The 12,922-nt window shown below is 52.4% G+C and overlaps 7 protein-coding genes across 7 annotated transcripts; 4 read left to right on the top strand and 3 right to left on the bottom strand.

The window, feature by feature from the left end:
- Nucleotides 1-205: 205 nt before the first annotated feature.
- On the bottom strand, nt 206-822 carry EJ05DRAFT_472186 (uncharacterized protein). The gene has a single exon (XM_033743135.1). It carries the CDS (start codon nt 683-685, stop codon nt 467-469), a length of 219 nt encoding a protein of 72 aa, XP_033605721.1. The 5' UTR covers nt 686-822; the 3' UTR covers nt 206-466.
- EJ05DRAFT_32524 (peptidyl-prolyl cis-trans isomerase ssp-1) lies at nt 769-1,952 on the top strand. Its single transcript, XM_033740785.1, has 4 exons — nt 769-943; nt 1,034-1,434; nt 1,517-1,633; nt 1,741-1,952. The coding sequence occupies exons 1-4, from the start codon at nt 941-943 to the stop codon at nt 1,748-1,750; spliced, it is 531 nt and encodes a 176-aa protein (XP_033605720.1). The 5' UTR covers nt 769-940; the 3' UTR covers nt 1,751-1,952.
- A 1,558-nt stretch (nt 1,953-3,510) lies between these two features.
- On the top strand, nt 3,511-4,527 carry EJ05DRAFT_482087 (uncharacterized protein; the record flags this gene model as incomplete). Its single annotated transcript, XM_033745138.1, has 1 exon — nt 3,511-4,527. The coding sequence occupies one exon, from the start codon at nt 3,511-3,513 to the stop codon at nt 4,525-4,527; it is 1,017 nt and encodes a 338-aa protein (XP_033605719.1).
- Nucleotides 4,528-6,910: 2,383 nt separating this feature from the next.
- Nucleotides 6,911-7,727, bottom strand: EJ05DRAFT_496095 (uncharacterized protein; the record flags this gene model as incomplete). The annotated part of the gene is made up of 2 exons (XM_033746336.1): nt 6,911-7,535; nt 7,651-7,727. The coding sequence occupies 2 exons, from the start codon at nt 7,725-7,727 to the stop codon at nt 6,911-6,913; spliced, it is 702 nt and encodes a 233-aa protein (XP_033605718.1).
- Nucleotides 7,728-9,132: 1,405 nt separating this feature from the next.
- EJ05DRAFT_460053 (acetate kinase) lies at nt 9,133-10,965 on the top strand (the record flags this gene model as incomplete). Its single annotated transcript, XM_033742595.1, has 2 exons — nt 9,133-9,527; nt 9,661-10,965. 2 exons carry the CDS (start codon nt 9,133-9,135, stop codon nt 10,583-10,585), a joined length of 1,320 nt encoding a protein of 439 aa, XP_033605717.1. The 3' UTR covers nt 10,586-10,965.
- Nucleotides 10,447-11,655, bottom strand: EJ05DRAFT_472180 (Isochorismatase hydrolase). The gene is made up of 5 exons (XM_033743134.1): nt 11,582-11,655; nt 11,502-11,517; nt 11,345-11,430; nt 10,858-11,284; nt 10,447-10,803 (listed from the first exon to the last, which is right to left on the bottom strand). Exons 1-5 carry the CDS (start codon nt 11,595-11,597, stop codon nt 10,725-10,727), a joined length of 624 nt encoding a protein of 207 aa, XP_033605716.1. The 5' UTR covers nt 11,598-11,655; the 3' UTR covers nt 10,447-10,724.
- A 531-nt stretch (nt 11,656-12,186) lies between these two features.
- Nucleotides 12,187-12,826, top strand: EJ05DRAFT_472178 (uncharacterized protein). Its single transcript, XM_033743133.1, has one exon. It carries the CDS (start codon nt 12,316-12,318, stop codon nt 12,772-12,774), a length of 459 nt encoding a protein of 152 aa, XP_033605715.1. The 5' UTR covers nt 12,187-12,315; the 3' UTR covers nt 12,775-12,826.
- Nucleotides 12,827-12,922: the final 96 nt, after the last annotated feature.

Here is a 12,922-nt window from a genome sequence, read left to right as displayed (position 1 = left end):
ATGATTCAGACACAACCACAAGATAGTGACTGTTCCAATCCATGCCCCATAGGGATAAGTACAGCCTAACCTGATAGAGCATGTATGTGATATATGTCATCAGGATGGAAATTCAGCCACACCCTGGTCCTTACAGTCTGCTTGCCTCAAGATCTTGCGCATGACCATATTCCTCGCGTGCGTATATGAGTCAATCCCACAGTGTCTCCTTTGGAATTTATGCCAGCCAGGGACCGCTTGAAAGAGCCGGACTCCTCTCTCTATGTAACATTCTGGAGTAGTATTCTCCTAAGATTCAAGTGGTTCCGCAATGACGTACACCCATCAATCATTAAATAGGTGTTGCGTCTCAGATTGCCGTCCGGGCTTCACTCTCCAGTCGCAGGCTGGTCTTTGCCAACGCCAGATTGTCGACATACGAACCCCTCTGTGACATCCATTTCACCCAGGTCTATATAACCAGCTCTCACAGAGGGCTGTATGAGCTGCGTCGAAGGACGACGGCTTTAATATGATGTCGACGTCTCCAATGACCAGTTTGGCGCACAGGCCTTGGGATTGACGTACTGCCCACATGCTCGATTGAGAGATACGAAACATTCTCCAGGGCCCACTCGAGAGACAATTTATGCTTCTTGAACTCCTGTGCCCATGCAGAGTCGTATTGCTTGATGACAATCTTCATAATACTCTGTTAATGTGAAGTGGACGTTCATGTTTGTGGGGATTAGCTAAACTTAAAAGGACAAAGTTTCAGTTGGTTTCGGTTTTAGGGCAACCCCGCCAACCGCTGGAGGTGTTGACCATCCATCATCAGCTGTGCATAACGTCGGCCGCCACTTATTCTCCACAACTGCGAATCCAACACTGACATTCAACGTCGTTGGCGCATACAAACACTTTGGCGCATCTACACTCTCCCAAGGTTTCGCAGATCATCATGGTGAGCAACTTTCCAGCAGCTAGCTCCCTTGTTTCCCTTTCTACGCTGGGATCCCTTTCCATTGAGCAACGCGTATTGACCAAGTTGAAGAGCGATTCAGGTCTACCTTCCGGTTGGGAGGTCCGACACTCCAACTCGAAGAATCTGCCCTACTATTTCAACCCTGCCCAGAAAGAGTCACGATGGGAACCGCCGGCCGGGACCGATTCCGAAAAGCTCAAGTTGTACATGGCCAGCTACCACAGCACCGGAAGCAGCCAAGTTGGCAACGGCAACAGTGATGGCAAGATACGATGCGCCCACCTGCTGGTCAAGCACATGGGTAGCAGGAGACCAGCGAGCTGGAGGGAGTCGAAGATCACACGCACCAAGGAAGAGGCACGTTCTATCATCGAGGCGCACAAGGCGACAATTGCATCCGGACAGAAATCCCTCGGAGATCTGGCCATATCAGAATCAGACTGCAGCAGTGCCCGAAAGTCCGGAGACCTGTGAGTGTGCCAATTGCGGCAGCTGCCTAACTCTGTGTGTGTAGCATTACTTGGGCGCTATGGGCTGACACTATCGGGCTAGGGGATTCTTTGGGCGTGGCGATATGCAGAAGGAGTTCGAAGATGCCGCGTTCGCATTGGAGCCCGGCAAGGTCAGTGATGTGATCGAGACGGCTTCTGGACTGCACTTGATTGAACGGTAAGCAGCCCACCCCTCGCGCATTTTAATATACAGTCGCCAACAGCTCTGACTATCATTTGAACCACGTGGCACTGCATCGAACCTGACTAACCTTGGAGATCTAGACTGGAGTAAATTACGAGTAATACTCATATTGTGGCTTCAAGGCGTACGGTATGGGATGAGCTATGTGGAAAAGCGTGTTTGTAAACAGCGTCTTGTTTTAGCAGACCGCAATATGACGTGCGCAATGATATAGGTAGGATGCATGACTAAGATGATGATAAGGTAAATGTCTCGCATTACCCCAGCAGCAGTATCATTCGAGGAGTATTACTTGCATAAAGTGTGTTGGCTATGGTCACCACACCAACAGCATAAGCTCGACAGCACGTAGCCTGTCTCATCTATTCTTTGACCTGAAACCCTGCCTTGCACTGATAACATCCCTGAAGCGGTCATAAACTTGAACATTGATGCCATGGACGAGGCGACATCCGTCTGCTGTTGCGTAAAGACATGGGGGGGTTTAAAGAGGAATGAGTGAGAGCGGCACGAAGCCATCAGGAATTGCTGTGCTCTCTATAACAGCAGCAACAGGAGGCGTGATACTTGTGGCGTGTATGTGTGTGTACGTGTGTGTGTATTTGTGTATGTCTCCGAGTACTAAATTTGGACTCTTCTTCCTCCCAGCCAGGACGTTCCAGGATCAAATCTGTTACACGGATGCCTCATCAGCCTCTCTTGGCAAAAGTGCATGGTCACAACACGGCCACAAACAAAACGCGCTGCGGCCGGGACAGAAGCTCTCTTGATTAGCATCTCGTTGCGCGATGGTATTCTGCAGCTACAGCATCAACGAATCCGGCGGTTTGCGGAAGGGCGACACGAGATGACGAGCAGAAAATGTAGCACGACATGAGCCAGGAATCCCCGGCTGGTCGACGCCCACATCGCACTTCAGCAACCAGGGAGCGTTCGTTTCGAGGTCGAGCGGTCATAACGATCATCCACCATCCACCATTTACAATCCACCCCCTCCCCCCCCCTCTGCCCCCATGAATCCCAACCCGGCTCGAAGTGTATGTTGACCAGTGACGTCTTGATGTTTCGGAGGGAGCAAAGAAAGCGTGGGATTCCTAGATGTCCGTGGTACGGAAACCTCAGCGCATCTCCCCGGCCGGCGAATCGATTGGCGCAACGACCGGTCACGTGGCCCGGGAATGTTGTACGAAATCATCCTGGCCACGCATCAGCTCATCTCTCCGTGTTGCCGTCTCCACGAGTTTTTTTGTATTATTTAATTATCCACTCTTTCAGACTTCCAGTACGCGTGCAACATCCCTTCATCCTCATCTACTTGGTACCTACGTAACATCCATGTCTTCTTGTCTTGGCCAAAATCCCCGGTTTCCCATTGTTGTCCATGTCCCCCAACCAAATCCAGGCTGTGCCCCTGGCTGACTTCACCACCTGTCTTTTTTTATACAAAGGGAGGCCCGCTTCCTCTCTGTTTCTTTGCCTAGCACCATCATCCACTCATACCTGTCCACTGTTGCTTGACATATATCCATCGTCCCCAAGCAAGCCCTACACTTCTTGGCACTTCCGTGTTTGTGCTTTCCGGATCTGGCTCCGGATCTCCTTCACAACCAGTCTGTTGTCGTCGATTACAAACATCAACATCTCCAGCCACAGTTTCCTCCGAGTCCTTTACATTCCTCTATCCTCCTCTCCTCCATCCTCTTCGACTCCTTTTGCTCTATCATTCCTACTATACCCCAAAAGTGATACCCACGCCAGTCCGCTAGCCTGAACAGCTGGCGACCGATCCATACTGACCCAAAGTCCTTCCTTTCATCGAACATAACCTCAAAATCCAAGGCTCAGTCAATATGCCTCTCGAGTCGACCACTCCCAAACCGACACTGGTGCCTGCACCACGTATCTCCAACCCTTCTGCGAGTCCAGCACTCCACTCCCGCGAGCGTCATCATCCAAGACGCTCCTCAACCCGCCAGTCGTTCTCGTCAAACGTACGACGCAACTCTTCTCTCTCTAGCCAACCTTCTGACATCTGTCGGACCCTCGTTGCTCAGGACCATGACTCGTTCAGCTACGACACCGACCACCTCCGCGAGTGGTACATGTCCTCTGGCCTATGGACTCAGCTTCCCCAGTCGCTCCGTGACAGCATCACGACGCTTCAGCACGCCGGTGCCGCAGTCTCCACGTCCTTCCAACGCCTCCAGGACCTGAAAAGCCAGATGATCACCGAGATAGAGGAAGGCAAGGACGAGGACGAAGAAGACCTCCTGTCAAGCTCCAAGATGAGCGCCTTGAGCCTTGCTGAGCCCGCGTACCCGTATCACGACGATTCTGGCCTCGGACCATCTCCAGCAGAATCGTTCGCCAATATCAAGAAGAAGTTCGGATCAATCACCATCCTCGACCGTACGTGCTCTGACTCCGTGATCCGCAGCGTGCCCGCTCTGTCAATCGGCTCCTCGCCCTCGCCCCCTGTCTCAGCCGTATCCGATACATCGCTGCCTCCAACCCCCGTCTCACCCATCACCAAGGCCGGCTACGCTTTCGGCGGTGGCGCCAACCTACCCTCGCCCTCTCCACTGCCCACAAAGACGGGATCCGATGAATGCAACTCCCCTGCTCTCAGCACAGAGCGCTCCTTCCAGCTCCCAGCCAAACCCATGACCGCCTACTTCCGCGCCGAGCTCTTCCACCTCAAGTCCGAGACTCTGGTCCGACTGCGCCACGCGAGCCGCAAAGTCGACGTGGAGATCTTCGAGACGGAGGGCGCGCTCGACAAGGCGTTTCGGGAGTGGTGGGTGGCTACCAAGGAGAAGGTCGACTCGTGCGAGCGCAGGGTGGTCGAGATGACGGCGCACTTGTGATTCTGTGGCACTGCACGACGGCATGACAGCCTGGTCTGCACCTGTGGCAGCACATGCAAGCTATGCAATCTTGAAGGGACGTGGTTGCGGGCGTTCTGTGTTTGGAACGAGAGATATTATACCATGAGTGAGCAAAACGTTGAGAGCAGGACTTTTGACATGTATTTTTTTTTTGCATTGGGCTACGTTTGTCTCGTCTCGTCACGTCACAGTGGCTTGACTTGGCTTGCCTTGACTCTCTCTCTCTCTCCTAAAGACCTAAACGGATCAATTTCCTTCTTTTTTGGTTCTTGGATGGCCCGAGATAGTAAGTAAGTGGCTATGGTGGCTATGGTGGCAATGATGAAAGATTAAGAAAACGAAGCCATTACCTATATACATGTCTGTGTTTGTGTTTGTGCAAATGGCGTATTGGGGCGCTAACTTAGATTGGGATTGGATCACTCCGATATATATATTTGCTTGTGGAATGGAATGGATATTTTGGGTTTAATTACATGTTGTGTTGTGCTGTGTTGTTGTGAAGTTCTGTTTGGTTTTGCGGGGAGGGGGTTGGGTTCAGGGGGCTAGGTTTACGGGAGAGAGGGGTAAGGAGGGAGGGATGACATTGGATTATGAATTTGAGGAGTGCTTGTTTTGATTTTTTGGTGATTGTGTTTGTGAGTATGTGATCAATCTACTGGTCTTGGAGTGTGATGTTTTGGTTCTGGCGTTGATACCTTCATGCCTTGGTTGACTGAGCACGACAGTATTGGGTATTGAGGGATATCGATGGAAGGTGGGAGGATCCATTGTTGGGAATTCATTGCGGGGGTGTAAGGGACATGACTCGTGCGTACATGTACATACGTACGTGTGTGCTTTTTAATTCTTCTAATTCTCCGACCCTTCTCTGCATAATTCTCCGGTGGAAGATTCCGCGCGTTATCGATATTGGTGATACGCGTAAGTGTACGATGGGAAAAGGTGGGCAAAGGTGGGAAAGGCAGTTATGTGGTGGGTAATGCATCATGGATGAGGAAGTTCCGGGTTGTTGATTCTGATGGAACACATGTTTCTGCGTGGAGGGCGGCAGAACGGGGCAAATCATGAGAAACTCAAGGGTCTTTGATCTAGTCTAGTCTTTGTGGGGATGGATGTTTGGGTTTAGGACTTGGACTTCCCAAGCGTGGGGGTTTCTCCAGAATTTCTTGGAACATGGATGGGTTTCGATTGCGTTTGGATGGATTTTGCATGTGTGTTAGATGGAGCATGGGTGTTAATTAGATCGTGGGCATAGATCGTTGGTAAGACGTCCTATCTCGGGGAGAATAGGTAGGTGGATTGGGTGGTTCGTCGGAACCGCGCGGTTGTTCGTGGTATATCGATCGAGTCGTAGTGGGTGTCGTAGTATAGTGAATCCTCCTGGGGTTTTCGAGTAGTTTTTTGTCGAAATCGAACTTCGCATTTACTTACCTTGAGTTACTTTGCTTACTTACCACCGGAGATATAACTTCTAAACACGGTCACGGGGATTGTATGTTGCTGGTATGTAATTTGTTTACTGTTTTATACTGCACTGTACTGTGCCCGGGTGTAATGTGCTATCTGCGGAATGTGTATGTAAGGTAAGGTGATTTCCTATCTTGTCTCGACATGTCATAACAGAGGGCGATTTCCCCCCTCAATTAAAGTTGTATGTGGCAAGAAGAAGGGTTGTTTGTTCTCGGGCGGAGTTGTATGTGGCGAGTATCAGCATCCCTTGCGTCAATGGGGTGTGGGGTAAGAAGTAAGGGGACGTGAAATAGGACCGGGATGGAATAGAAGATAGAGTGTTGTTGGTAGACATGGTAGGGATGGTTGATTGGGTGTGCTGTTGTTTTATGCCATGCCATGCTACACCATGCTATGATTGCTATCCTATGTTATCCTGTTTTATCCTATGCTATCCTATACTATCCTATGTTATCCTATACCGTCCTAAGCTATCCTGTACTATCCCATGTTACGCCATGCCATGCTGCGCCCTACCGTGCCGTACTGTAACACACCACTCTATACTACGCCGTGTTACAACTCCATAACCTAGCTCCACCTCATCCATTCCGTCCGTTTACGTAAGATACGATGCTATACTGTCGTATACCACACCATGCTAATAAAGTGATTCATCAGAGTATCTCGGCTGTGATATGTTCAGAATACATGGCGTGGAAGGGCTGTAGGATGAATGGACAAATGGAGAGCCGGGAGGTCGAGAGGGTAGGTATGGGAAAGAGGAGTCCGAATGAAACAAACGGATTAGAATCAAGAATCTTATTTTATCGAGATATCCCCCACCGGCATCCCACATCAATCTGCACCCCGACTCCCCACGCCAATCCCCAGCACCCACTTACCCCCCTCATTCAACACACGCCTGACTCATAAACAGACTCCTCCCACATACCTCCCACCCCATGACCAGCAGCACAACAGGCGCCACACCGAGCACCAAATCCACAAACCCCAACAGACTGCCCCGCCCGTCCAGCGGAACCCCGAACTGCGTAAACAGCGCCGGGCTGGCAAACGGCAAGACAGCGCCTAAAGACGTTGCGGCGTGGTTTTCGTATACGTCGGCAACGTCGTTGACGAACGGCAATGTAGGTGGCGTAGATGCCATGCCGCTGCCGACGCAGGCGATTGTGAAGGCGGGCACGATGTAGTGGATGCCCAGCCGTACGAGAAGAGCCACGCTTATGGAGAGAAAGTCTACCCGGCACGGCGGAGTAGAGGCGGCTTGCTGGGAGGACGTGCCGGGCCGCTCGGTGATGCAGCGGGTGATGGAGAGATTGGGGGTATCTGAAAAGGGGCTCAGGCCGGTGGCGAGGAGGGTGGCGGCGCAGGTCTCACGTAGAAACGGGTAGAAGACGGGCAGGAGGCCAGTGTAGATGGCGAGCTGGAGCCAGTATATCCAGCGCCGCACATGAACGGTCCAAGCATGATGCCGACGACAGAGGGGGCAGCCGAAGATGGAGATGGGCGAGCTGAGTCCCGAGCAGCCTTGTCAGATGTCCGTGATGGTGCCGCCGATGATGGCTATGCCGATAGAAATTTGCGTCACCGCAATCGAAGAAGCGAGTAATTAAGAGTATGGCAGACTTCGGCACTAGGGCTGAGCGTAGGAGGAATCTCAGGAACAGGATGAGCAGCGGGAAGATGTCAGCGCCCTTCCACATCCCAAGATATCGGTGCAAAAAGAACAGTTAAGGTAATGTGGAATAGTTAATGTTGAAGCGAGTAGCTATCTTGTCATCATCGGCACCGTAAGTACTCGCCGAAAGACTGGTCAGGATGGAGATGAGGCATGTCGTCGGGGTCAAGAGCCACTTGCGGCAACGCGACCGGTTGAAAAGGTCTTCGGAGTCGTTGGGCAGGGAGGAGATATCATCGCGTGCGTGTACTTTAGGATGGAGATAATGGCCTCTTGGACTGAATGTGTTGATGTAACGCTGAGTATTGTCAGGACAACATCAGACTAATAGATAAGACAGGAGGACATAAGGCATCGAACATGACCATTGGTAGAAGGACTTCCAATACCATTCATTGTCTCTGTCTGGAGAATTTCGAGCCGCATGACAATGCCATGCTGACGACACGAGTCTTGACGACACTCCCAGATGATATGCAGGCTACGAGGAGACATCCACCAGTCCTTCGTCCAAGATCCAAGCAGGCATTAACACAACTTAAAAAGTCGTGAACACCCTCACAACAATGTGTCATCTACCGCTTAGCACCAGCATGTCCCGAGACATAGAGCGATCCGCCAAAGGGCAAGACATACATCCACTCCAATTCCAGGATAACATACAAGTCGAAGTCCACGATGGTTCAAAAGGCCCTCCGAGACCTGGGTGTAACATATGGCGGACGACACAGGTACTCAAAGTAGAAATCAACAAATTCGGCTACTGTACTCCACTGGATTCCCTTCGAGACGGTCGCTAGCGACACACTTGGGTTCCATACGAAGAGATGGCCCATGGGGCATGACAGGTGAGGAAGTGCTGGGCGTTGTGATGGATGCCATGGATGATCTATTATCGCTGTACGACGTGTTCTGCACTTGATAGGTTAGCAGATGAGCTGATAATGCTGGATCTTATAGTATGTTGATTGTTCTGAGAGTGGTTGGTTGGTCTGAAGTTCTAATGGATGCCTGCCAGGTTGGGAAAAGCGCCTGGGCATGGCAGAGTCTAATTCAACATCGCGAGCCGGTCTATCACATTCGTACGCAAAAGATGAAGATGACGCCTGATCTGATATTGCCTAGGAATGAGAAGGTTTTGATGGTTGATGTTCTGATGTTTGGTTTCAAATGCGACTAGAGCGCTTCGAGCCGACCAGGCCGTGCCCTAGACGTGGGACGAGGTTGCGTCATTGTCACGATATCGATGGATGGATCCATATTCATGCTACTTACTCACTTATTCACTCGCTTACTCACTTACTCACTCCACAATCATACGAGAGTCTGACATTATCTTCTCTCCATCCTTTGCCCCAACTACACAAATACCACCGATCCCCCGATTGAACACCCCTCAGCCCTCCACACATCTCCCACAACCACGCACAATGCCACCCCTAATCCTCGCCATAAACGCCGGCTCCTCCAGCGTCAAAGTAACCCTCTACGACTCCTCCACCCTCACATCTACAAACACCCCAAAGTCTATCGCCCAATGCACCATCGACGGCCTGACCGCCCCGCCCGCAACCCTCAAGTACCACCACCACCAGTCCGAAAAGCCCATCTCGCGCGAGGTCGAGGGCGTCACCACACAGGAGGACGCTTTCAAGGCCATCATGCAGCAGCTGGAGCAGGACGAGGGGCTGGTGGAGGTTGGGAGCAAGGCGGATTATGCGTATGTGTGTCATCGGGTTGTGCATGGGGGCGAGTTTGCGGATGCGCAGGTTGTGGACGAGGAGACGGTGCAGCGGATTGAGCGGTTGAGTGATTTGGCGCCGCTGTATGTTTATACATTTTCCTATATTCCTTCCCTACAGACTGGCACGTCCCTCTTTTCCACTATTACCCTCTCCATATCCCAATCTACATCCTAATCAACATCCACAACCCCCTAACAAACACCCCTAAAACAGCCACAACACCCCCGCCCTCACCCTAATCCGCACCTGCACAACCCTCCTCCCGCCAAAAACCCGCCAAATCGCCTTCTTCGACACAACCTTCCACACCACCCTCCCCCGCGCCATCACCACCTACCCCATAAACCGCACCATCGCCCACACCAACGCCCTCCGCAAGTACGGCTTCCACGGCCTCTCCTACGCCTCCATCCTGCGCCTCACATCCAGCCACCTGAACCTCTCCCCGGCAGCCACAAACATCATCGCCTTGCATCTCGGCTCCGGCGCGTCGGCATGTGCGATCCGTGGCGGGAAGAGCGTGGACACGAGTATGGGGCTGACGCCTGCTTCGGGTTTGCCTGGTGCGACGAGGGCAGGCAGTGTGGATCCGAGCTTGGTGTTTCATTATACGCATCGGGCGGGCCGGATGAGTCGGAGTAGTGCGCGGGATATGCATGTTACGTATGCGGAGGAGGTGCTGAATAAGGAGAGTGGGTGGGCGGCGCTGGCAGGGACGACGGATTTTGGGGTGATTAGTGCGCGGGCTATGGCTGATGGTGGTGATGGTAAGGGGGATGAGGGGGCGCGGCTGGCGTTTGACGTGTTTGTGGATCGGATATTGGGGTTTGTGGGCAGTTACTATGTTGCGCTGGGCGGGCGTGTGGATGCGCTTGTTTTTGCGGGCGGGATTGGGGAGAAGGGGGTGGAGTTGCGGAGGGCGGTGGGTCGTGGGGTGGAGTGTTTGGGGTTTGAGATTGATGAGGTGCGGAATGCCGATGTTGGGAATGCGGCGGTGGTGGATATTGGGCGGAGAACCGAGGGCGAGAAGAGAGTGCTTGTCGTGCGGACGGATGAGCAGGGGGAGATGGCGAGGGGTTGTTTGGAGTACATGGAGAAAGAGGCGAAGGAGACGAAGGAGACGAAGGAGGACGTCTAGGCTCGAATTTGCGTGTACAGAGCAGTAGACAACCATAGTATGTTAGTGATTGTTCACATACGCATGGTCTGGCTTCATCAGGTATCGCTATGGATATATCAACTTTATCCAGACATGGTGCCTCAAGAGGGCAGCACGATCAAAACTTGCAAAGCGTCTGCAGAACGTCCTTTGTGCTGGTCCCGGTCTCCTTGACAAGCTTGGCAATCGTCTTGAACCTATCGCCAAAGTCAGCAAATTCCACAACTCACTCTCCATTCGTCGCAGCATACTCAGCAATTCCCGCGTCTCCCATGCACTCGTAGATCCAGCTCTCACTCGTCGTTACCGTCGCACCGGCACTCCTCAGTCGCGCCAACGCAATCGGGACTTCCTCCCTGTTCACACTACTAACCCCGTCCGCAAGCACATAGACCTTGTGTCCAGCAGCAAGCAGATCCAGTGTCGTCTGGGTGACGCATATGTGGCTTTCGATACCTACAATCACAACCTCGTGTTTCTGCCCGGACTTGCTGTTTGGCAAAGAGGAGACGGCGGCTTGGACCTCGGGCGTCCACATGGAGAACAGCGTCTTGTCAACGTGGGCGATGGTGGGTATGCCGTCGGCATCTTTGGAGTCGAGCTTGAGGTCAGGTACGGTTTCGCCGAGACGAGCGCGGTTCTGGGTCGAGGCTACGACGGGGATATTAAGGGCTTGGCCTGGCGATTGTCAATTTGCTGCGCGGAGAATGAGGGAACAATCAGCAATTGAAAACGTACTTGCGCGCAGAACTTTCTGGGTGGTGGTCACGACCTTTGCAAACTCGTGGATGGCCGGTCGGAACTTTTCCTGTAGGTCGCAGATACTGTTGTGGGCGACGGTTAGGGCTGCGTGGACTCGGATGAAGGGAAAGAGAGGGGGGATGGTATTAGGTACAAGATGATAGGATTTACTGTTGGTGGTGGCTGTTAGCATGCATTCACTGCAGAATGGAGGGAATGGAACGCAGCACTTACGTAGTCTTCGCGACATAGTACTTTACGGCTCAATGCGGAAGTATGTGTACAGGAGAGTGAATGGACAAAGATATGGAAGGACGGGAAGGAACGAAGGGAGGATGGATGCACGTCATGCTGTTCCGGCACCAGATCCCTGCTTAGTTGTTGCCTGAGGCGTCAAAAGTGGCGCCTAAATTGCGGGGTGTCCAGTCCCCGAGTATGCAGCCCGCCAGCCACTTGCACATCACCACCATAACCACCACAACCACCACCGTATCATGACAATGATGTGCGATGGCATATCACAGCCACAGCCGAGGGAACCAGGCAGAGAGACATTTGTGGCTCTCAGTTTACTCGAGTCTTGCTGCATGTGTGTCTTGTAGTCCTTGTCCGGTCAATTCTGTCATTTTGACCTTCCTCTACGAGTCAGCATAGCGTTTCGACCTGGTGTTGATCATAATTAATTACCTGTTCGATTCAAGGGACGCAACGCGCAGGGCTACCAGACAGCAGAAATGACTGCTTGAGAGTGGCACCTAATATCCAGCTCGGAAACGCGGGAGCCATCGCCAGGGCGGCCGCTGTCTACCGCTCGGTTTAGGCCCCGCCTCGCCGCTCTTCAAACATGGCCGTATGGCTGTATGGCTGTATGGCTGTACGGACGTAATTATGGCTGTAGGAGGATTGACAAGTCGCCTGCCAACGCCATGCAGGTCCCGTAACGCGAATGCTGCTATGGCTAACACCGTATGCTCATTCATGTCCGCTGGTCAGCCGGATACGCATCGCCGTACTACACACCCAGTCAGCATCAGCATCAGCATCATCAATCATCAAAGATATGGCCTAACGGGTCGAGTGCTGCTGAGTCAATCTCGCGCTCTCAGCTGGGGATGAGCGGAGCTGGCCACAAAGGTACAGCCACCACGGTAGTATACTGGTCTGAACATCTCTCGGGAGCATCTGACAAGCATCTCTATTCCATTCAGACAGAGGACAATGATGAGCCTCCTGTTGAAGCCGTGACTGTACTGTTGAGGCCGTTGACTTGTTCATTCTGCTCGAGCTGTGAGAGCGAGCCGCTTCGATTGCTCGTGAGCAAGTACAGCAGTGTGGACGAGGCGAACGATAGCAAGCAGGTCTGTTGTATACATCATATACATATGTATATCCATCCTGGTCAGCGTGGTGCTTGGGTGGGTGGTTAGTGTATTAGTGGGTAGGTCGAGTGCCCAATAATGAAATCTGTGGGCGGTTTTGGGCGTGGGTGCGGGTTAGTTCTAGCGTGCCTGCCGCAATTGTCGACTTCCCTCTTTGCTGCGCTTCCTCCAGACCCTCATCGTACTGACTGACTGT

This window comes from Pseudovirgaria hyperparasitica (genome assembly GCF_010093815.1).
Source record: "Pseudovirgaria hyperparasitica strain CBS 121739 unplaced genomic scaffold EJ05scaffold_1, whole genome shotgun sequence".
Taxonomy (NCBI): domain Eukaryota; kingdom Fungi; phylum Ascomycota; class Dothideomycetes; order Acrospermales; family Acrospermaceae; genus Pseudovirgaria; species Pseudovirgaria hyperparasitica.
This window is presented reverse-complemented; position numbering and strand designations above follow the sequence as displayed.

Coding starts and splice junctions, on each gene's coding strand:
- EJ05DRAFT_32524 (XM_033740785.1), top strand. Junction 1,435..1,516: donor GCCCGAAAGTCCGGAGACCT/GTGAGTGTGCCA, acceptor CTATCGGGCTAG/GGGATTCTTTGGGCGTGGCG.
- EJ05DRAFT_472180 (XM_033743134.1), bottom strand. Junction 11,285..11,344: donor CCAGAAAGTTCTGCGCGCAA/GTACGTTTTCAA, acceptor GACAATCGCCAG/GCCAAGCCCTTAATATCCCC. Junction 10,804..10,857: donor GGAGACGCGGGAATTGCTGA/GTATGCTGCGAC, acceptor CTTTGGCGATAG/GTTCAAGACGATTGCCAAGC.
- EJ05DRAFT_472178 (XM_033743133.1), top strand. CDS start 12,316: ATGCTCATTCATGTCCGCTGGTCAGCCGGATACGCATCGCCGTACTAC.
- EJ05DRAFT_472186 (XM_033743135.1), bottom strand. CDS start 685: ATGAAGATTGTCATCAAGCAATACGACTCTGCATGGGCACAGGAGTTC.